This window comes from Eumetopias jubatus, unplaced genomic scaffold, assembly GCF_037043125.1.
Source record: "Eumetopias jubatus isolate StellerSeaLion01/CBP00866 unplaced genomic scaffold, mEumJub1_p1.0 scaffold_1, whole genome shotgun sequence".
NCBI classification, from domain to species: domain Eukaryota; kingdom Metazoa; phylum Chordata; class Mammalia; order Carnivora; family Otariidae; genus Eumetopias; species Eumetopias jubatus.
In genome coordinates, this window is record NW_028274807.1 from 146,229,262 (window position 1) to 146,252,787 (window position 23,526).

Below are 23,526 nucleotides of genomic sequence, written 5' to 3' on the forward strand. Positions count from 1 at the left end.
TCTCTCCTCTGACCCTAGGCAACCACGCATTTTTGTCTTGATACATTTGTCTATTCTGGACATTGCGTGTAAATGAAATAACACAATATGTGTTCTTTTGTGACTGGCTTTTTTTCACCTAACCTAATGTTTTTAAGATTCATCCAAATTACAGTGTGTATCAGTCCTATGTTTCTTTTTAGTGCCAAAAAATAATCTGTTGTATATACCACATTGTATGTTTCCATTCATCAGTTAGTGGACATGTGGGTCATTTCCACCTTGTGGCTATTGTAAATTGTGCTGCTGTGAAGTTTCGTATGCACGGTTTTGAGTGGGCATGTGTTTATTTCTCCTCATACCTGTAGGAGTGTAATTGTGGCATTGTGTGGTAACTCCGTGTTCCGAGACAGCTGTGCCATTTTACATTGTCCCCCAGCAGTGGGTGAGAATTCCAGTGTTTACCCATCCCTAACAAAACTTGTTACTGTCCGTTTGCTTTCTAATTGTGGTAAAATAGACTATGTAAAATTTACCATTTCACTATCTTTAAATGGACAGTTCTGTGTCATTGAGTACCTTCCCATTTTTGTGCAACCATTCCCACCATCCATCTCCAGAACTTTTTCATATCCCAAACTGAGACTGTGTACCCACTAAGCAATAGCTCCCCATCTCCCTTTCCTCTCAGTCCTGGGAGTCACGATTCTACTTTCTGCCTCTGTGAATCTGCCTAGTCATCTCCTACAAGTGGAACTATATATTTGCCCTTTTGTGTCTGGCTTATTACACTCAGCGTGCTATCTTCAAGGTCCATCCATGTGGCATGTGTCAGAATTTCATTCCTTTTTAAAGCTAATAGTCCATTGTGTGTATAAACCATGTTTTGTTTTCCTGTTCATCCATCTTTGGACACTTTGGTTGCTTTAGCCTTTGGGCTACTGTGAATCATGCTGCATGGTAGCAATACTGGGGTGTATGAAATTTCATCTAGTTTTGATTTGCATTTCTGATGGTTAATTAGGTTGAGTATCTTTTCGTATGCTTATGGACCATATGTATATCTCCTTTGGAAGAATTCAAATCTTTACCCATTTGAATTGTAGAAATTCTTTATATATTCTGGGTATGTGACTTGGTGGTGGTGTCCTTTGAAGCACACAGACATTTTAAATTTTGATGTAGTTCAAATTATCTTTTTGTGTGCATGTTTGTTGTTTATGCTCCTGGTGTCATAATTTAGAAGCCATTGGCTACTTAAAGGTTACAAAGGTGTATGCCTATGCTTAGCTCTTACCTTTAGCTCTTTAATTCATTTGAGTTAATTTTTGTATATGGCATGAGGCAGGGGGTCCAGCTTCGTTGTTTTGCATGTGGATTTCCATTTGTCTCAGCACCATTTGTTGAAAAGACTGTTCTTTCCACAATTATCTTGGCATTCTAGTTGACTATCAATCGACTATAAAGGTGAGGTTTATTTCTGGACTCTCTAGTCTGTTGATCTGTGCATCCTTCTCATGCTGGTAGTACAATAACTGGTTAGCTATTTTTTTTTTTTTTTCTAAGAGAGCAAGCACAAGGGCGAGGGAGGGAGGAGGGGGAATGGAAGAGGAAGAGGGAGAGGGAGAATCCCACGCAGGCTTCAGGCCCAAAACAGCTCAGTGTAGCGCTCAGTGTCACGACCCTGAGATCATGACATGAGCTGAAGTCAAGAGTTGGACACTCAACTGACTGAGCTACACAGGTGCCCCAATTTTTTTTCTTTTCTTTTTTTTTTTTTTAAGTAGACTCCATGCCCAGCATGGAGCCCAATGCAGGGCTTGAACTCATGACCCTGAGATTAAGACCTGAGCTGAGATTGAGTTGGATGCTTACATGACTGTGCCACCCAGGTACCCCTAGCTGCCTGTCTTGATCACCATAGCTTTTTAGTAAGTTTTGAAGTTAGGAGGTATGATTCTTCCAGCTTTGTTCTTTTTCAAGATTTTTTTGGCTATTCTGGATCCCTTGCATTTCCATGTGAATTTGAGAATCAGTTTGCACTTTGCATGTTTCTGTAAAGAAGCCAGCTGGGATTGTGATGGCAGTGACATTGAATTTGGGGAGTATTGCCATTTTAACAATGTAAAGTTTTCCTCCATGAATGTGGAATGTCTATTTGTTTAGGTCTTTAATTTCGTTCAGTTTTTTTTGTTATGTTAATCACCATATATTACATCATTAGTTTTTGATGTAGTGTTCCATGATTCATTGTTTGTGTATAATACCCAGTGCTCCATGCAGTACATGCCCTCTTTAATACCCATCACCAGGCTAACCCATCCTCCCACCCCCCTCCCCTCTAGAACCCTCAGTTTGTTTTTCAGAGTCCATCGTCTCTCATGGTTCGTCTCCCCCTCTGATTTCGCCCCCTTCATTTTTCCCTTCCTGCTATCTTCTTCTTCTTCTTCTTCTTTTTTTTTAAACATATAATGTATTATTTGTTTCAGAGGTACAGGTCTGTGATTCAACAGTCTTACACAATTCACAGCGCTCACCATAGCACATACCCTCCCCAATGTCTATCACCCTGCAGAGATATTTTGAATTAAAGTTTTTCCAAGTTATCTCATTGTATTTAGTGCTTGAGAGATATACTTGCTTTTGGTTGTTACTGTAATTTTTATTTAATGTAAAATGCATTTGGACTGCATGAAACTTATTTCTGCATTGAAATGAAATATAAATGCATTATAATCTCATTCTGCCAGTAATTGTTTAGTTATATGTGAGATAGAAAATCAGTGTAAAAGTAAAAAATGCATCTGAAATAGATGTTGAATCTCTTCTGGCACATGGTTATTGTAGAGGAGAACACTTAATCATTTTATTGAGAATATTCAAGCAGTAATTATATAAGTACTATATGAGAGTTTATCTTTTCTAATTTTTTAAGTGATACTTTAGATTGAATTACACACTTTTTATAATACCTCTAGAAAACTTGGGGCACCTGGGTGGCTCGGTCGGTTAAGCGTCTGCCTTTGGCTCAGGTCATGATCCCCAGGTTCTGGGATGGAGCCCCACCTTGGGCTCCCTGCTCAGTGGGGAGCCTGCTTCTCCCTCTCCCTCTGCTGCTCTCCCTCCTTGTGCTGTCTCTCTCTCTCTCTCTCTCAAATAAAATCTTTAAAAAAAAAAATTGTAGAAAACTTAGAAACTGTACAAGAGGACAAAAAAAAAAAACCCCAAACAAAACCTACTTGTAATTTAATTACCCAGAGGAACTACTGGTTATATTTTGACATATCTTCTTTTGGTTCTATACATATGTGTTCATTTTCAAACAAGGGAACATAATTTTTTAACTTAATTTTTTTTCATTTAGTAGATTGTAGTGTTTGATCATTTAGTTTATTCCTGAGCATTATATTTTATTTTTTGCTATCATGAGTAGGTTTTTCTTTTTTATAGAGAGAGCGTGAGTAGGGGTGGGGAGGGACAGAAGGAGAGGGAGAATCTTGAGTAGGCTCTACACTTAGTGCAGAGCCTGATGCAGTTCTCGATCTAATGACCCTGAGATCATGATCTGAGCCGAAATCAGGAGTTGGATGCTCACCAGCATGGGTGGAGGGAGGGGAGGCAGAACTACCCAGGCATCCTTGGTATTTCGTTTTTGTAATCTGTTATCTGTGCATACATTTTGTTTATATATAGGAAATTTTTACATATAAATTTCTAATTGGTCTGCCTAATTCTTATAAGAATATATTATATTAGACTATAAGTCATTCATTATGGCCTTTCTTTGAAGTCTTTCTGTCTTGAAAGTCCATGCCTTTAAGCATTAAAATTTTTGTTTTCCAAAGTTGTTCCATACTTACTCTTCATGTATTTTTTTATATATGTCTGTTTTCTAAATTGCAAAGGGGTGGTCTTGGTTTCCAGGAACTTTGTTAGCTAATTATTCTATTCCTTTTTTCATGCCTCTGCCTCAGTTTTGGATAATTTCCTCATTTTTCACTTCACTGATTTGGTTTTCTGTCTTGTTCAGTTTGCTGTTCAGTGTTTCAGTGGAAATTCTTAATGCATAAATCCTCTTATTTTGTCTGATGTGAGGTCCTAAGACATAGCACTAGGAATGAGAGTTCTGTTTACTGTTTGAGCACAAAGAAACATCTCAAAGGAACTGATGGCAAATATCTGGTTACTCATTTTCATTATGTGTTAACTCTACTTCAGCTTTTATAGAGGGTTTTAACACTTAGGTAACAGGTACTAACTTGACCCTGAAATTCTTTTATGCTGTAATTTTTAACTTCGTACTGAATATTCTGTAAAGCAGAATAAAGTGATGTGTGTTCAGTGGATGAATGATAAAAACCATGCTGGTGATTGAAAAACCAGTTTGCCTCATCATAGCTTAGAACATTAGACTACAGAAGATCTGTTTTCTGGTCCTAACCAACCTTTGTGGTAAACACAAACAAGTCTTTTACTTTGTCTGAGCTTTATGTTTTCCTTCTGTTATTAAAAAAAAAAAAGGAAAAAAATGGGAATGATGATACAGAGGACTGAGGATCTTTGTGAGGATCAAAGAAGACTGTGAAAGTGTTTTGATAGCAAAGTGAGGTGTGCTAATCTAGGTGACCCTTCCAGTGGTGTCTTACTCAGCATCTTATGAGCTCAGTTTTTAAAAGCTCTTCACTAGTCACAGAAACAAAGCCTCATTTTTGTTCTTATTTCAGAATACAAGTGAACGCCTGAGTCAGCAGGACCTGGAATCCCAGATGAGAGAGCTTATCTACATGGACTCTGATCTTGTTGTCACCCCGATTATTGACAATCCAAAGGTGTGGAAAGATGCTGTAACAGCTGAGGGCTGAGCTTTAGACTTTCCTGGGAGCTGGAATCCTGGTGATATTTTCATTGCAAATATTCTTTGCCTTTCCTCATGTCTGCTTTTATGTCACTTGTGCCACGTGTCTACATTTCTAATGCCCGCCCTGTCTGTAACCCTCTTCTCTTCCTGCATTGTTTTTGGCTTCACTGAGTGGTGAGTTTCTTCCTCTTCTGCATCAGCTCTGCCTCCCCTCTGTCCATGGGCTTCTAGGCCTCAGACCTTCGTCCTTAGTCCCTTCGTTTATCCATGTATACTGGGTGAATTTCTCCAAACACTGTAGTTGTGGATGTGTTAGGAAAGCAGATGTGGGTGACCACCGCTCCCCCGACTGGGGTGGGTGGGCAGGGCACACGGAGACCATGCCCTCTCACAGGTGCTCAGGACCACAGGCCAGATGGTGGGGAGACACTGGGAGCTTGGGGAGTCCTGATTCACAGTGCACGTCATACCCAGCGTGATTTTTGTTGCTTCATGTTACTTGGAATGTAGTGCTGTATTACTAGGGGAGGATGAGTATTCTGCTTAAGAAAAGAAAAATTAATTTCTCAGGCCCTCTGTACTACCTATTCTGTATTTTAATTTTCTTTTTAAATGTCTTCTTCTGTTTTTAATTTATGGCCATTTTTTCTCCTCTCATTGGGGAACATTACTGTAATTGAGAACAAACGGGTTTTTGGATGCATATTTATTAGGTAGACAAGATTTAATATAGATTACCCAACAATTTTTCATAATGGAGCTAATTCTTTTCATGAGTTCAGATATCTGGCAGAGTAATTATGTATCATGCCAAATTTAATGTAATGGGTCATTTTCCCAGTGGACCTTCTAAGAAGAGTTTGTAGTATCTTTTGACCATATTTTTTCTGTTTCTTTCTTTCTTTTATAACTATACTTAATTGTTTTGGGGAAACCTTAGTAGAAATTGTTTTAACTTCTAATTTTAGACACACAGAAAAGGTTCAAAAATAGTAGAGTTCCTGTATAGTTTTTACCCTGCTTTTCCTAATGTTAGCATCTTATAGCCCCATAGAATGGTTAGCAAAGCCAGGGAATTAACATTGGTACTGTGCTATTAACTAAATTCCCAAATTTATTGAATTTTACCAGTTATACCACTGATGTCCTTTTTCTGTTCTAGGGTCTCTTGTTAACAGTTTGCTGTTAGGCCTTCTTTTCCTCCTACCTCCTGACCTTGGCTTTCATGGCCTTGTGGTTATTTCTCAGCTTTCCTGACCTTGGCTTTCATGACCTTGACATTTTGAAGAGTACTGGTCAGGTATTTTGTAGACTGTCGCTCAAGCTGGGTTTGTCTAAGTGTTTATGATTAGTATGTATGAGGTTCTACATTTTTGGCAAGAATACGACCAGCTAAGCTTTTTAAAATTCTCTATAGAGAAGTTTTGGAGGATTTAGACATAGAGATGATGGTTGAAATTTTTAATTAAAAGTCTCAGGATGAAAGTACCCTTTGTTGTTCCAAACTTATGGAGCAAACTACCTGTTTTTTTCCCTTTCTTAAATGAACCAATTGTGTGCTTCCCTATTAATGCTGTTTACAGCTTCCTGCAATGGATTTGTTCTCTAATTCAACCACGAAGTCCTTACCATTCTTTAAAACCTCAGCCTCCCTCCAGCTCTTCCATAAACCTTGTCAGCCTAGAGTGCTTGCCGCATTCTCTAATATTTTAGAAAATTTTCTTTCTGTGGAATGTTCCAACTCTAATTATGTCCTGCCCATTTTGCATTGTTCAATATTGTATTTTTTTTTAACAGTTTTTATCTTCCCAATCAGAGTATCAGTTCTCTGACCGTAGGATTGTGTCTTTTATGTCTTGGTTATCCCCCGTAGCACTTAGCGTACTGCCTCACCCTCTCAGGCACCCAATTAAGTATTTGTTGATATGACTAAATTTCTAACCTAGAGGTTGATTAGCTTAAGAAGATATCCTTTTAAGGATATCCTTACCGGGATAAAGTGCTTCTTTTTAAATGAAGCTTTAGTTTATTGCAGATATCAATTGAATTGATATTTAAAAAATTTTACGTATTTGAAGTAAACTCTACCCTCAATGTGGGGTTTGAACTCATGACCCAGAGATCAAGTGTCACATGTTCTACTGACTGAGCCAGACAGGTGCCCTGAAATGATTTTATTTTTATAAATTATTATCTGTGTTTGTATATTTTAAGCTGAAGGGCAATGTTGAATTCTTTTTAGTGACAAATTTTCAGTTTTTTTTTTATTCTGCCCTAATTGATTTATAATCTGGTAATAGGCAATATATTAGGAGACAGCTGTCTCAAAAGGCGTCTTAGAAGTTTTTTTTGTTTTTTTCTACCACAGATAATGAAACAACCACCAATTAAATTTGATCCAAAGATACTGCATCTACCGGCACATTCAGGTAGGATTATAGCGGCCTTGTCAAACACATGGACTCTTAGAAGATAAGTATAAATCAGAAATTTAATAGCAAATGGAATATCTTATTTATTGAATAGCTGAGTTCCTGTGTTCTTGCCACCTGGCTGTATTCTTGGGGCAGAGCTGTGTATGTTATAAACCTATAATCCATTCGTGCGAGCGTTTCACCTTACTCAGCTGAGTCTGGGCTGCCATGTACTCTTGGGGGAGTGAAAGTTCCTGTAAAGCTGGGTGGGCCCTTCTCTTGCTCTTGCCCTTTGTAGAGTCCATTGAATTTTCAACACTTATGGTGCTCTTGTGGGTACAGAGGGGTGGAGACCATAATGAAGAACTGAGATTCCACTTCAGAGAGTGGGGCAGTTGACAACGGGGGTCAGATGGTTCACTTTTGTGGGAATGGAGATACTTATGGTATCTCGTGGTGTGGGAATGGAGATACTTAAGTAACTTAAAGGATGATTGTTATGTTTCCTTTCACCTAATGGGAAGTCTTAATTGGGATGAACATCAGAAATTGTTTTATACCTTAAATTTTGGTGTATTTTGTTTGATAAAATCTATTTGCAGCTATTAAGCTAGATCCAGAAAAAATTTGTCATCATAGCTAGAGTATAATCTATAATTTAAAAGCAAATCAAAGTAAATTAAAAGTAAAATATATTCAAATTTAAATAAACTGTGCCAAGTAGAACCACTATTCATGAAAACCTTAGAGTATTTCAAAATATTCCTTCCCTTTCTCCCTTTATGTTGAATTATTTTAAGAAATTATTATTACAGCTTATTCTGTTTAAAGATAGAAATTAACTGAAACTATGTTAGTTTTAGATGGCATCTCATTGCCCAGTTTTTGTTTTCTGTTTGTGAAGGGTTTGGACTTGGACTTTCCAGAGGACTATTAACCTGTTATGCTTAATAATTTCATTGGAACCTTTTAACAACTGTACAGTTCTTGGCTTTTCTGATATTTTAAGGCTAGATTGCTTTATTTATACAAAGGCTATTTTTGCTTTTTTGTAATACAGTTTAGCTTTGTATTTTGTTAGATTCTAGGTTGCAGGATGATTCTCTTGTAGGCATCTGTTATGCATAGTTTTCCATGCACATAGTGAAAAAGTCTCCCTGGATAGAAAAAGAGGAATCTAGAAGAATAAATAAAAGTAGTGTCATCTTCGGAGGACTTTTTGGTTTTGACATTGTAAAGTTAGGACTTTCTTAGTCCTCATCTTATTTATTGAAATTCTATGTTCCATTTATTTCTCTTGTAGTGTTTTCAGCATTTTTTTTTTTTTACATGATACCTACTTTTAACATTTTCTTTCCTCTCCAGTGGATAAGTTAGTATTTCTAAAAGACCAAGATTGGAATGACTTTTTGCAACAAGTGTGCTCACAGATTGACTCCAGTGAGAAGAGCATGGGGGCCTCCCGAGCCAAGCTCAATCTCCTTTGCTATCTGTGTGTTGTGGCTGGACACCGGGACGTGGCTACCCGGCTCCTCCATTCCCCGCTGGTACGTAGTTTGGTTGTAAAGACTCCTTTCCTGGTCCTTGCAGTGTGCCTTTTGCATGTAACTTTTATATTTCTGTTGAGATTAAAAAATTAGTGCTAAAATATTAATTTGATCTAATTACAGTGGAAAAAAATGATTTATCAGGTTTATAGGTTTGCCGAAATTATTTAATCCTCACATCTGAAAGCAGTTGAATAGACAGTAATCTTGAACTTTTTTTGTTGTCTCCTAGTGCAGGGTTCACTTTTCCATTGTCTACAGGTCAGATGTGTTAGTCACTTTCTGTGTCATTTCATGAATGAAATGTACATCTTATTTTTTTTTAATTCTAGTTCCAGTTGCTAATCCAGCATTTGCGAATAGCTCCAAACTGGGATATGTAAGTATCATTTATATTTAATAAATTATTCATTAATAGTTACAACATTTATCAAAAGCACATAGGTCCAAATTCTTATATACTGAAGTAATAATTACTCTGAATCATAGGCAGTCATAGGCAAATCATAGATATCCCAACTGCAAATTTAAAAAGATTTCAAAATAGGCCTTAAACTATTATAAATATAATTCTAGGATTATATAAACTACATCTGGAAACTTTGTTACTGTTCCTCTTTTGAGTATTCTTTTTTTTTTTAAGATTTTATTTATTTATTTGACAGAGACACAGCAAGAGAGGGAACAAGAGAGGGAACACAAGCAGGGGGAGTGGGCGAGGGAGAAGCTGGCTTCCTGCTGAGCAGGGAACCCGATGTGGGGCTCGATCCCAGGACCTTGGGATCATGACCTGAGCCGAAGGCAGCCGCTTAGCGACTGAGCCACCCAGGTGCCCTTTTGAGTGTTCTTTATTAAACACTTGATTCCTCCTGTGTTTTAGTTTTGCTTCCTGCAGAGTTTTCCCTTGTGACTCTTATCTTTCCCTTACGTGATGCATGACTTCCTCATGATGTTATTTAAAATCTAATGGGATTATGCTCTGTAAGCCCCTGATGGAAGGATGTATATTTGCTTATTATGCAGGCAGCATACCATGGTGGAAAAACACATTAAATAAAGGTTAGAAGGCTCTGGGCTCCGGTGGCCAGTGAGACCAGATGATTACCTCTTTCTGAGTCGCAGCTCCATGGTCGGGGAGGGGGCCCTGTGTGGGGCAATGGAATTGCATGGGCTTCGGATACAGACAGACCTGGGTGTGAGTCACAGATCTGCCTTCTGGGCAAATTGCCTTAAGTGCTGAGCCTCCGTTTCCTCAACTGTAAAATGGGGATAGTGTATCTACCTCGTAGATGTTAATAGTTAAACTTTGAACGAGATAAGTACATGAGCTAGTTTGCATGGTGTCTGATTCTTCCTGGGTGGGTGGTAGTTGTTGGGGCGTGGAGGTTGCAGTGGTTGTGCTTGGTATTCTTAAGCCTGCTTATCTTGTATTTCATTTAGAGAAGCACACGAAAACATAAAGGTGAAGGGGTTTTGTGAAATGTGCTAATAACAATTATTCTTCCATGTTGGCGAAATTTGGGGGAAATGAGGTATTCACAAAATGCTTTTTTTTTTTGGATAATTTTTGTTATGCATCTTCTAAGGTTACTTCCCCCAGGTAAAACTTGGCATTGCAAATAGGATTTTTAGGTGATTTTTGAGCATGTAAAACTTCTGAGAGGGTTTGTGGTGTGCTCACTAAAAAGAAACCAAAAAAACCAACACTTCAGCTAAAACTTATATCCTTGAATGGGGTGCCCCCTGCTGACTTGTAAAAAAATAGACATTTTTTTTTTTATCCTTTCCAAGTACTGTTTCCCGCCCCCCCCATCTTTTAGATTGAAGCTTCATTATAAAACAGCTTGTGTTTGAGGAAAATGATAAATAATAAGGTGCACAAATCCTCTGCTTGGAACCTTCTTTTATTGTCCTCCTCCATTCAAACACCAGTTCTTCCAGCGGGGCCTTCTCTGACCCAGGTCATATCCCCTTAACAGCATATAAGGGTCCTCAACTTAGCTGGGGGATAACCACTGTTGAAGTAGATGTGTTTATTCCTTGGCTTTGTTCAGCATATAGAAAACAAAATAGAATAACATGATAGAATTTTTTGTTTCTCCAAACTGAGGGTTGCTGGAGCAGGGAGAGGTCAGGGAGTGGGGTAACTGGATGATGAACATTAAGGAGGGCATGTGATGTAATGAGCACTGGGTGTTATATAAGACTGATGAATCACTGCTCTCTACCTCTGAAACTAATAATACATTATATAATGTTAATTGAATTTAAATAAAATTAAAAAATGTTTCTTTTCTCCTTATAACATGTACTTTTTTTGAGAGAGAGAGTGAGAGCAAGCAGAAGGAGAGGGAGAGAGAGAATCTTAAGCAGGTGCCACGCTCAGCATGGGGCCCATCGCAGGGCTCGATCTCACGACCCTGAGATCATGACCTGAGCCGAAATCAAGAGTCGGCTGCTTAACCAACTGAGCCACCCAGGCACCGATATGTTATGTATTTTTTAATGTCATCAACTATTTGTCTAGGATTTTTTTCAAGGTATGCCTTTTCTTCTATGCTAGGAATGCCTGATCATTTAATTTACCCTGTTCCCTATTTTTGGATGATAATATAACATTGTAAATAATACGTCGATGAACATTTTTGTGTTTAAATCTTGGTGCCTGTTTGTTTTTTCTTTTTCCCCTTAGGGCAGATTTATAGAATTAGAACAAATGAGTACAAGGCAATAAATAGTTCTGCTACTTCTGATAAATTGCTTAAACATTCTTTAGAAAAACTGTATTGACATGCATTCCCAGTTGGTGTGTATAAAAATGCCCTTTTGTTAGAGCTTTCAACAGTGGATGTTTATAAAATTTTGTGTCCTTTGCCAGTCAACTTTATTGTGGTATATAATCCACATATAATAATGCATAATATCTTAAACTGTATTAACTGTATTAACTGTGGGACTATACATCATATGAAATTGACCATTTTAGTAAGTATACAATTCAGTGGTTTCTGTACAACCATCATCACTATCAATTTCCAGAACTTTTTCATCATCCTAAACTGAAGCCATTACCCATTAAACTTTAGCTCCCCATTCCCCTTCTCCCAGTCCTGGTAAACTTCTATTCTACTTTTTGTTTCTATAAATTTGCTTATTTTATACCTAATGTAATTGGATCGTAAACATCTTTTTGCAGCTGGCTTAATTCACTTAGCTTAACATTTTCAGAGTTCAGCCATGTTGTAGCATGTATTAGAAGGCCCTCCCTTTCTAAGGTTGATTAACATCCCCTAGATGTATATGCCACATTTTATCTTTTTACCTGTTGGATACTTAGGTTGCTTCTACCTTTGGTTATTGCAGATAATACTGCTATGAACATTGGTATGCAAATATCTCTTTGAGTCTGTGCTATCAGTTATTTTGGGTATATACCTAGGAGTGGAATTGTTGGGTTATTTGGTAATTCTATCTTTTCATTTCTTGAGGAGACATCATACTGTTTTCCACAGTGGCTGTACTATTTTACATTCCCTCTAGCAGTGTACAAGTGTTCCAATTTCTCCACATCCTCTTCATCATCATTTTTTTTTTTTTAAATAGTAGCTATCCTGATGGGTGTGAAGCTGTAAGTCATTGTGGTTTTGATTTGCATTTCACTGATGACTAGTAATGTTGAGCATCTTTTCATGTACTTATTGACCATCTGTTTATCTCCATTGGAGAAATGTCCATTCATGTTCTTTGGCTATTTTCTAATTGGGTTGTTTTATGTTGATTTGTAAGAGTTCTTCATAGCTTCTGGGTATTAACCCCTTATCAGATTATGTGACTTGCAAATATTTTCTCCCATTCTGTGGGTTGTCTTTTCACTCTTGGTAGTGTCCTTTGAAACTCACATTTTCCACTTTTTCTTTTGTTGCCTGTGCTTTTAATGTCATATGCAAGAATCCATTGCCAAATTCAGTGTCTTAAAGCTTTTCATCTCTTCTAAGAGTTTTACAGTTTTAGCTTTTATATTTGGGTTTTTGATCCATTTCGAGTTAATTTTTGTATATGGCGTTAGGTAAGGGTTTGACTTCATTCTTTTGCACATGCATATACAGTTTTCCTAGCACCATTTGTTGAAAAGGCTATTCTTTCCCCATTGAATGGCACCCTCGTCGATAATCCTTTAACCAGATATGTGAGGGTTTATTTAGTCTAAATATCAGTCTTTATGCCAGTCCCACAGTGTCTTGATTACCACAGCTTTGTAATAGTTAAGTTTTGCAGTCAGAAAGTGTGAGACCTCCAACTTTTTTCTTAAGATTATGTTGCTTAGTTGGGGTCCCTTGGGAGTCATATAAAGTTTAGGAAGGGCTTTCTAACTTTTGGTATAAGTTTGACAGTTGAATAAGGTAAACAAGTGTTCATCATCAATTTTTTAAATACAGTTTATTTGTGAATTTTTTGCTCTGTTTCACCTCTTAGTTGATTGGATTTCATTTTTTTTCAGTAGTTTTTCTTTTCTTTCTTTTTTTACTAAAGATCTCTGAGTCTCTGCTTCTCTAGTTGTTACCTCCTCAAGGCTTTCTCTCTGGTTTTAGGGTTTAGGCTTAGGGGGCTGACTGACTGAGACCTTCTTGTGCCCTTGGGCTCACTCACCCCTGTGCCATGCTTTGGAGCTTGCTCTGTTTGCACAGCTCTGGAAGACTTAAGGCCAGCCTGTGTTTTTCTTCTTTATATGTGACTAGTTTGATTGTTTTTCAGTGTCTGGATTTTTCTGTTTGTTCTAGGCCTGTGAAATTTTATTGGAATGTGTATTTCTTTTTACTAATTTGTTTTGGCAAATTAAGTCTAAGTGCTTCAGGCTTTCTTTAGCTTCCCTGTTTCCTTAGGATCTCTTCTGTGTTTCATCCTTTTTCTGCCCCTGAAAGTTCTATAAGGATGGGTGTGGGATTTCCTCTCTCTCTCTTCTTTTCTTTCTATTTTTATTTTTTATTTTATTTTTATTTTTTTATTATTTATTTATTTTATTATTTTATTATTTTTTATTTATTTATTTATTTTATTTATATTTATTTTTTATTTTTATTTTATTTTCTATTTTTATTTTTCTATTTTCTTTCTATTTTTTAAGATTGATTTATTTGAGAGAGAGAGAGAGAGAACAGGAGGGACAGAGGGAGAGGGAGAGAGAATCTCAAGCAGACTCCACGCTGAGCATAGAGCCCAACATGAGGCTCGAATTCATGACCCTGAGATCATGACCTAAGCTGAAACCAAGAGTCAGATGCTTAACGGAGTGTGCCACCCAGGTGCCCCTCCTGTCTCTTGACTCTTCATTTTCTTTTGCTTTCTCTTGTTGAGATATAATTTACATATCATAAAACTCATGTTTTTTGTTTGTATTTTTATTATTTAGAGCAGTTTTAAGTTACAGCAAAATTCAGAGGAAGGTACAGAGATTTCTCCTATACCTCCTGCCCCCACACAGGCTAGCCTCCCCTGTTATCACCATCCCCCACTAGAGCAGTACGTTTGTTAGAACTGATAAACCTACATTGGCACATTATAATCACCCACGGTTCATAGCTTACAGTACAGTTCACTCTTGGTTTTATATGTCCATGGGTTTGGACAACTGTATAATGACCTGTATTGTCCTTATGGTATCATACAGAGTGTTTTCATTGCCCTAAAAAATCTGTGTTCTGTCTATTCATCCCTCTGACAATCACTGAACTTTTACTTTCTCCGTAGTTCCACCTTTTCCAGAATGCCCTACTGGGAATCCTACAATATTGGGATCCTACGATATGTAGCCTCAGATTGGCTTCTTTCACTTAGTAAATATGCATTTAAGTTTCCTCCATCTCTTTTCATAGCTTGACAGCTCCCCCATTTCTTTTTAGTGCCAAACATCTCCTTGTCTTCATGTACCACACTTTATTCACATACTGAAGTATACCCTGGTTTCTTCCAAGTTTAGTGTTTATGAATAAAGCTGCTGTAAACACCATGTGGACATATGCTTTCAACTCCTTTGGGTAAGTCCCAAGGAGTATAATTGCTAGATTGGGTGGTAAGAGTATGTTTAGTTTTGTAAGAAACTTCCAAACTGTCTTCCAAAGTGGCTGTACTATTTTGTATTCCCATCAACAATGAATGAGAGTTCCTGTTGCTCCATAGCCTTGCTAACATTTGGTGTTGTCAGTGTTTTGGATTTTGGCCATTCTTATGGGGGTATAGTAGTATATTGTTTTAATTTGCATTTCCCTGATGACATATGATGTGGAGTGTTTTCTCATATTTTTATTTGCCATCTGTTTATCTTTTTTGCCGAGGTATCTGCTAAGATCTTTGGCTCACTTTTTCATTGGGTTGTTTTCTTATTGTTGAGTTTTAAGAGGTCTTTGCGCATTTTGAAAGACAGTCTTACATCTGGTATGCCTTTTGTAGATATCTTCTTCCAGTCTGTGGCTTGTCTTTTCATTCTCCTGATGTTATCTTTCACAGAATAGAAGTTTTTATTTAAATAAAGTCCAGGTTATTATTTCTTTCATGGTCTGTGCCTTTGGTGGTTGTATCTAAAAAGTCCTTGCCACACCTGAGGTTATGTAGGTTTTTTTTTTTCCCCTATGTTACCTTCTAGCAGTTTTATATTTTGACATCTTACATTTAGGTCTTTGATCTGTTTTGAATTTTTGTAAAGTGAGTAAGATCTGTTTCCAGATTCATTTTTTTTTTTTTTGCATGTATGCTAGCACCATTTGTGAAAAGACCATCTTTGCTCCATTGTATTGTCTTTGCTCCTTTGTCAGAGATCCTTTCAGTATATTTGTGTGAGTCTATTTCTTAGTTCTCTGTTCTGTTCCATTGACCTTTTTGTTCATTCTTAATACCACACTGTCTTGATGACTAACTTCGTAGTGAACCTTGATGAAGTCAGGTGGCATCAGTCCTCCAGCTTTGCTCTTCTTTTTCAATATTGTGTTGGCTATTCTGGATCTTCTGCCTCTCCATATAAACCTTTAGAATCAGTGTATCAATATTCATGAAATAACTTGCTGGGATTTTCTTTGGAATTCTATCGAATCTCAGGATCACATTGGGAGAAAATGACATCTGGACAATATTGAGTTTCCTTATCCATGAATATGTAATAACCTCTTTATTTTCTTAGTTTTTTGATTTCATTAATTGTAGTTTTTTAGTTTCTAATATAGGTCCTGTACATATTTCGTTAGATTTATTCATAAAAATTTCGTTTTGGGGTGTTAATGTAAATGGTGTCATGTTTTTAATTTCATATGTCACTTGTTCATTGCTGGTAAATAAGGAAGTGATTTTTTTTTTTTTTTAAGATTTTATTTGAGAGAGAGAGAATGAAAAAGAGCATGAGAGGGGGGAGGGTCAGAGGGAGCAGACTCCCTGCCGAGCAGGAAGCCTGATGTGGGACTTGATCCTGGGACTCCAGGATGATGACCTGAGCTGAAGGCAGTTGCTTAACCAACTGAGCCACCCAGGCGCCCAAAATTGACTTTTATATGTTAACCTTGTATCCTGCACCTTGCCATAATCACTACTTCCTGGAGGTTTTTTTTTTTTGGGCAAGGGGAGGGGAAGGGGAGTCAATTCTTTAGGATTTTCTACAGGCAGTTATATCCTATGTGAACAAAGACAGCTTTATTTCTTCCCTCTTAATCTACATTTTGTTTCCTTTTCTTGTCTTATTGCATTAGCTAGAGCTTTCAGTATGATATTGAAGAGTGGTGGTGAGAGGCAACAGCCTTGCCTTGTACCTGATCTTAGTGGGAAATTTTTGAGTTTTTCAGTATTAAGTAGGATATTGGTTGTAGGTTTTTTGTAGATAGTCTTTATCAAGTTAAAGAAGTTCCCCCTCTATTTCTAATTTACTAAGAGTTTTTATCATGAATGGGTCTTAGATTTTTGTCAAATGCTTTTTCCTCATGTATTGATACGATTCTGTGATTTTTTTTTTCTTTGTGTTTGTAGATGTGATGGAAATTCTTTTTTAAAAACTGTAAATTCAGTGGTTATTAGCATATTCACAAAGTTGTGCAACCATCACCATTACCTAATTACAGAACATTTTCATCATCCAATGAAACCCCATATCTATTGCCCCGTCCCTCTGGTCCCTGCAAACCACTAATCTACTTTCTATCTATAGATTTACCTATTTTGTATATTTCATATAAATGAAATTTTTATATGAAAATTTTTATATGAATGAAATTTTTATATGAAATACATTTCATATAAATGAAATATACAAAATATATTTAATTCTTTATGTGGCCTCTTTCACTTAGCATAATGTTTTCAGGGTTTATCAATGTTGTAGTATGTATCAGTACTTCATTCTTTTTATGACTGGATAATGTTCCCTTGTATGATAATATCATATTTTGTTTATCCATTCTTGATGAACATTTGGGTTGTTTCCAAATTTGGCTTTTATAAATGTTGCTGTGAACATTTGTGCACAAGATTTTATGTGAACAGATGTTTTCATTTCTCTTGGATATATACATAGTAGTGGAATTGTTGGGTCATATAGTAATTCTTTGTTCAGCCTTTTGAAGAACTGCCAGACTTTATGTTCTTCCCTGATTTTATCTTTGAGCTTTCAGGTTTGATATTTATCCCTGCTCATTTTATTCTTGAGGATCTCTATTTTATTTTAACAATCATATGAAATGTTTTTTCATTGTATTCTGATTCTTTAGCAGCCTGTATTGGTCTATAATGTATTTTTGAATTTGAGGACAAATTGTAGGATTATAAAAATTCTGTTTTGGAACAGAATTTAGGGTTATAAATATTATGACTAATATTTAAGGTTTAACAGTAGGATTATACAAGTTCTATTCTTACCTCCTTAGCCTGTGGGTCACTTCTTTTTCATCACGGTCTTGCTTTTTAGTGCTGTTAGTTCCTCAAATTCTTGGTGGTCTTTGGTACTTATTTATATTATGAATCAATGGTTGAATTGATCAGTATAGAAGTTGGCAATACAAATTTCCCCTATGCTTCTCTAGGCCTGTTTCTCCAGCAACTTCTTTAAAGTAAAGGGCGGGCATGTGAGTGGTGATGCCTGTTGGCTGGTTGACTTACATGTTGGGAGCCCAGCTGGCTAAAGAGCAGGTAGGCAGGCTGGAGGCCTACTCAAGAGTTGCCAGGATGGGTTTTTCTTTGGGATGGAGCTGGCTTTCCTCCATTAATCCTCTTTTCCACTCTAGTATCTGGTGTAGAGGACCACAGTCTCTGGTTCCCACATCCACATCTGTATCCAACCTTAGGGTAGATTGCTTACTATAGGAATAATTTTCCATTTTTATCCTGGAGGCCAGGACTGTAGGGTTTATTTTGTGTACCCAGGAGGGAGATGGGAAGACAGCAGGACCTGGTTGGCCCACTTGTTCATTGTGCGGTTTTGTAATCTGGTGATCGTCCAATGGCTCATCTCATCTTTGCCTTCTGCTTTAGTTTACTCTGAGTCTCTGGGGGTTTCCTTGGGAAGATCTGTCTTTATCTGTGGTTCTTAGGGACTTCTTCTGTTCATTTTCTGTCAATATGATTTCCTCTATGCTTGTCATCTGGGATTTCCTCAAACATTTTGGTCTACTTTCAGCCCTTCTTTCTGTTTCCAGTTATCATTTAATTATAAATTATGTTTTCTTTTTGCAGACTCTTGACAGAACGGAAAGGTGGGTGTCAGTGTCCAGTCTTCAGTGTAAAGCAGAAAAATGTCTAAGTTTCAACTTGTGCTTTTGTGTTGATTATGATTGTGCCTGATGAACATTTTCAGTTTTCATTTGACACATAAGATACACAAAAGTGCCTCTGAATTTACAAATGTTTAGTTTTTTTTTTTTTGCTTTATATTTGCTATTTCACTTTTATAACATATGTTCTATAGAATTTCTGCCTTTGAGGATTCTGTGCATTTATCTTTGTGGTGTAATATGAAATCTTTTTTTTTTTTTTAGATTTTATTTATTAGAGAGAGAGAGAGAGAGACAGAGATAGAGCACAAGTGGGGAGGAGAGGGAGAAGCAGTCTCCCCGCAGAGCAGGGAGCCCAATGCGGAACTCGATCCCAGGACCCTGGGATCATGACCTGAGCTGAAGGCAGATGCTTAACCGACTCAGCCACCCAGGCGCCCAGTACAAAATCATTTTTTAAAAATGTTATTAATGTAGTAAGTGATTTGGTAATGGTAGCTAACCCATACAGCATATATTAAATGTCGGACAACATGGTAATTTCTTCACGTGGATTATCTCTTTTGGTTCTTTGAACAACTTGAGGTACATATTGTAGTAAGTCCTATTTAACATAAAAGTAACCAGGCACATGAAGGATGAGTAACCCAAGGAACTGTCCCCCTCTCCCCCACCCCCACTTCCTCCACTTTGTGGTGGGGACAAGGCTGGGCCCAGGACATTTCATTCCAGAGTAATAAATACTGCCCTATCCTGCCTCTCACTGAGTAAGTGTGGTCACTGTTTGTAGATTGTAGTAAGTTTGGTATATACATCTGTTACTTTGACCTTGCTAGTTTTATTATGAATGCTTGTACTCATGTATTCACTGTAGCCTCCTTGCTGTGCTTGGAAGAGAAGAAGGTTGAAGTTTCCTATTACTCTTGAGTGTTCTTTGTTATGTGGTGTATAACAATACCCGTTGTAGGTTATATTGCTTTTAGTTTACAAGGAATCTTTTTCTCATTTAGTGATGTTAGCCTTAAATTTTTTTTTGAGATTTATATTGAAAACCCTTTTCCACTTTTGTTTACCTCATGTAGTCGTATGTTCACTCCTTTCCTATTAATATGTTTACTTACCTTATATTTGATGTGGATGTTCTGTTCATTCAACAAACATTTGAGGGCCTACTTGATGCGAGGGACTGTCTTGGTGTTGGTATTGGTGAGCAGTACCAAGCCTTGCATTCATGGGCCTTCTAGGCTGGTGGGGGACACATAATAAACAAGTAAATACATGAAGAAGGAACTACATTTTAGATCTACTCTGTCTAATGTGGTAGCTGCTAGCCATATGTGGTTATTAAAATTTAAATTTAAAAGTAATTCCACAAAAAATTTTTTCTTCACTTGTACCAGCTGTATTTTAAGTGTTCAAATGGGTACTCCTTTGAACAATGAAGATATGGTACATAACTGTCCTTGCATGAAGATTATTTGCCAGTGCAATTTTAGATAATGTCATGAATATGGGGACATTTCTGAGATACAGTGTAACGGGACACTAGGGGCATCCAAAGTGGTGACATTTAAGAGGAAATTGGGTTATGAGAAAAAGTCCATTTTTTGAGGGCATCGTATATAGGATATAGTTGTATGTATTTGGGATAAACAAAAATGTTTTTGTTACTTTAAATAGTTTATAACTTAAAACTTAAGAATTTTAAGGTAGTGTGTTATCTCTTGTTCTAAAAGGATCGTTTCTGGCGAGATTGGGGAAAATAGCATGTTGTAATACATTTTTCTTTTAGTTCTTTTAGTTATTTACTTTTGTAGATTGAAAAAACAGCTTAGTGTTTCGTAAGTACTTTGGGCTTGTCCTTGAACCAAGATAAGTTTTTGCTTTGCATCCCCTAATTCAGTAGTCCGTTTTTGATAATGTTATATTTTTTTTTTTTATGTTCAGTTAGCCAGTATATAGTACATCATTATTTTTTGATGTATTCAGTGATTCATTAGTTGCATATAACACCCAGTTCTCATTGTAAAAGAATTTAGAAGTTAATCCATCTATCCCTTGAAATTGCACACATGTGGAAATTGAAGCATAATTGACTTGGCTGTGGTCACAAAATGGGTCAGTGGCAGAGCAGTGACTAGGTGCTTTTTCTTGTAACTTTTGGTCCAATGTCCTACCAAATCTTTTTCAAAATGATCACTTTTAAGGTATAATCTTTTTATGACAGTCTCTTCAACACATGGTGTTGGGAAAACTGGGCAGCCACATGCCAAACAATGAAACTGGACCACTTTCTTACACCAAATACAAAAATAAACTCAAAATGGATTAAGGGCTTAAATGTGAGACCTGAAACCATCACAATCCTAGAAGTGAGCACAGGCAGTCATGTTTCTGACATCAGCCATAGCAACATTTTTCTAGATATGTCACCTGAGGCAAGGGAAATAAAAAATAAACTATGGGGATTGCATCAAAATAAAAGCTTCTGCACAGTGAAGGAAACAAAACTAAAAGGCAACCTACAGAATAGGAGAAGATATTTGCAAAGGACCTATCGATAAAATTTATATAACTCAACACCCAGAAAACAATCCAAATAAATGGCAGAAGACATGGACAGACATTTCTCCAAAGAAGACATTGGGATGACCAACAGACACACGAAAAGATGTTCAGCATCACTGATGATCAGGGAAATGCAAATCAGAACTAAGGAGATACCACCTCACACCTGTCAGAATGTCTAAAATCAACAAGAAACAATTGCTGGTGAGGATGTAGAGAAAGGGGAACCCTCCTGCACTGTTGGTGGGAATGCAAACTGGTACAGTCACCGTGGAAAACAGTATGGAGGTTCCTCAAAATATTAAAAATAGAACTACCCTATGATCCAGTAATTACACCACTACTTGCCAGAGAATACAAAAACACTAATTCAAAGGGATACATGCACCCGTGTGTATTTTGCAGAATTATTTACAGTAGTCAAACTGTGGAAGCAGCCCAAGTGTCCATTGATAGGTGAATGGATAAAGAAGACATAATGCAATACGAGTCAGCCATAAAGAAGAATGGAATCTTGCCATTTGTGACAATATGGATGGAGCTAGAGTATAATGTTAAGCAAAATAAGTCAGCCAGAGAAAGACAAAAACCATATGATTTCACTCATATATGGAATCTAAGAAACAAACAAAAAAACAGACTCTTAACTATAGAGAACAAACTGATGGTTACCAGAGGGGAGGTGGGGGGAGGGGGATGGGTGAAATAGGTGATGGGGATTCAGGAGTGTACTTGTGATGTTTGTAAGTATTGAATCAGTATATTGTACACCTGAAACTTATATAACACTGCATATTACATACATATTACATATTATAATACACTGGTATTAAAATTTAAATAACAGTATAATGTTTTTTATTTAGAGGCAGGATCCTAGTCATACAAATGCCTAGGACCTCTTTAATTTGTATATATTAAGAGATTTGAATGGCTAATTCAAGAAGTGTTGAAATCCATAAGAATTATATCTATATGTTAGAGTTCTGACAACATTAACACTTCCCTGTGGTCCTTCTCAGAGTTGTTTCCCTCCGTGGGTCCCGTGTAGTTTATTTTATAACTTGAAAAGTTAGAGACTCTCGCTGGTGTACATACTAATTAGCCCAGAGAACATGCAAGCATCAGTATGAATACAGTGCTCGAAAAAAAAAAAATACGGTTGTCATCAACTCACATGTCCAACTATTTTCTCCAGTTAAAAAAAAAAAAACTTACAACTAAATTTTAACAAATCATCTGAAAATGATATTAATAATTTATTGACCTTATTTTCTGTTGGATAATGATACAGAGACACCTCACTAAAACTGGTAGTTTTTGGAACAGTATAAGATCTAGGATTGTAAAAATGTCTATAAAAGTGGATATATAAATATGTTTAACTGTTCTGATATATTTTTTTTTACCACTTATGTATAAAATCCTTGGTCTAATAAGTAGGACATAACATTTGCCAAATACTGTACTCAGAAGTAAAAGGGTTAATTACATTTTTTTCTCCTCTCTGGTTAAGGCCTTTCAAAAATTTTACTTTGTATTTTACTATGAAAGCCCAGCTTGTTCAATTTGAGTCACTATTACAGACGGTCCTGCAGAGGGCATTGCTGTTCTTGTCTCTTCAATGTACATAAGGGCTATATACGTGGAGGAGTGAATGCTCACCCTAGTGCACCCCCTTTTTATCTTAATGCTCATAATTGTGAAACATAACTAGGGTTGGTTACTTGGGTCTCTAACTCCTCTTCAGAGCTTATTTTTCTCTCTTTACAGACGGGCCAAGGTTGCTCGGGTGATTGGTTTACTGGCCTCGCACACAACTGAGCTCCAGGAAAATACACCTGTTACTGAGGTAATTCTCTTTTATGACTGTAATGTTATGAATGACAAAGGTTGTTCCTGATTTGTAATTTAGAACAGGCAGCTTTCATTGACCTTCACTTAAGTTTTCTTTGTGCAATTGTGGCAATTATAAAATAACCTCAGTAGACCCTTAGGCGTAAACACAGCCGCACATTTACAACCTATTCTGTTATTAAAGGTGATATGGTGGAGTTAAAAGGCTTGTGGGCTCTATTCATCATTATTTCAAGAATTTTTGGATAACCCTTATTTCATTACTAGTTTTCTTGTAGTCTACCCAACATTTTATTAAACCTAATTTATTTCCTAGTTGAAGCACAGCTCACGATTCTGATTAAAATCCTTTTCACCCTGAATTTAGTGTTTTCATCCTCACCAGTTGTCAGTTATTTCTGACAACAATCCCAGTATTAATGGCCATGCATGCTTGAAAGATATTTTGACATATCAGGCATTTATTTCAAGTACTGATACTGGGAAGCGTTTCTTTGTTAATTAGTAAATCTAAGTCCCATCAAGTGAATGCTACCTTTGTACTGCCTTTTTGAGCATCCTTTATC

At 36.9% G+C, this 23,526-nt stretch overlaps 1 protein-coding gene across 2 annotated transcripts in view; it reads left to right on the forward strand.

Moving 5' to 3' along the window:
• The window catches only part of ULK4 (unc-51 like kinase 4), a 616,362-nt gene that overhangs the window by 25,363 nt on the left and 567,473 nt on the right, over window positions 1-23,526 (forward strand). For both annotated transcript variants that reach the window (XM_028107191.2, XM_028107192.2), the window contains exons 13-17: window positions 4,704-4,808; window positions 7,206-7,266; window positions 8,617-8,798; window positions 9,131-9,177; window positions 22,877-22,955. In XM_028107191.2, coding sequence (XP_027962992.2) covers window positions 4,704-4,808; window positions 7,206-7,266; window positions 8,617-8,798; window positions 9,131-9,177; window positions 22,877-22,955 — 474 coding nt within the window. The remainder of the gene's footprint in view (window positions 1-4,703; window positions 4,809-7,205; window positions 7,267-8,616; window positions 8,799-9,130; window positions 9,178-22,876; window positions 22,956-23,526) is intronic.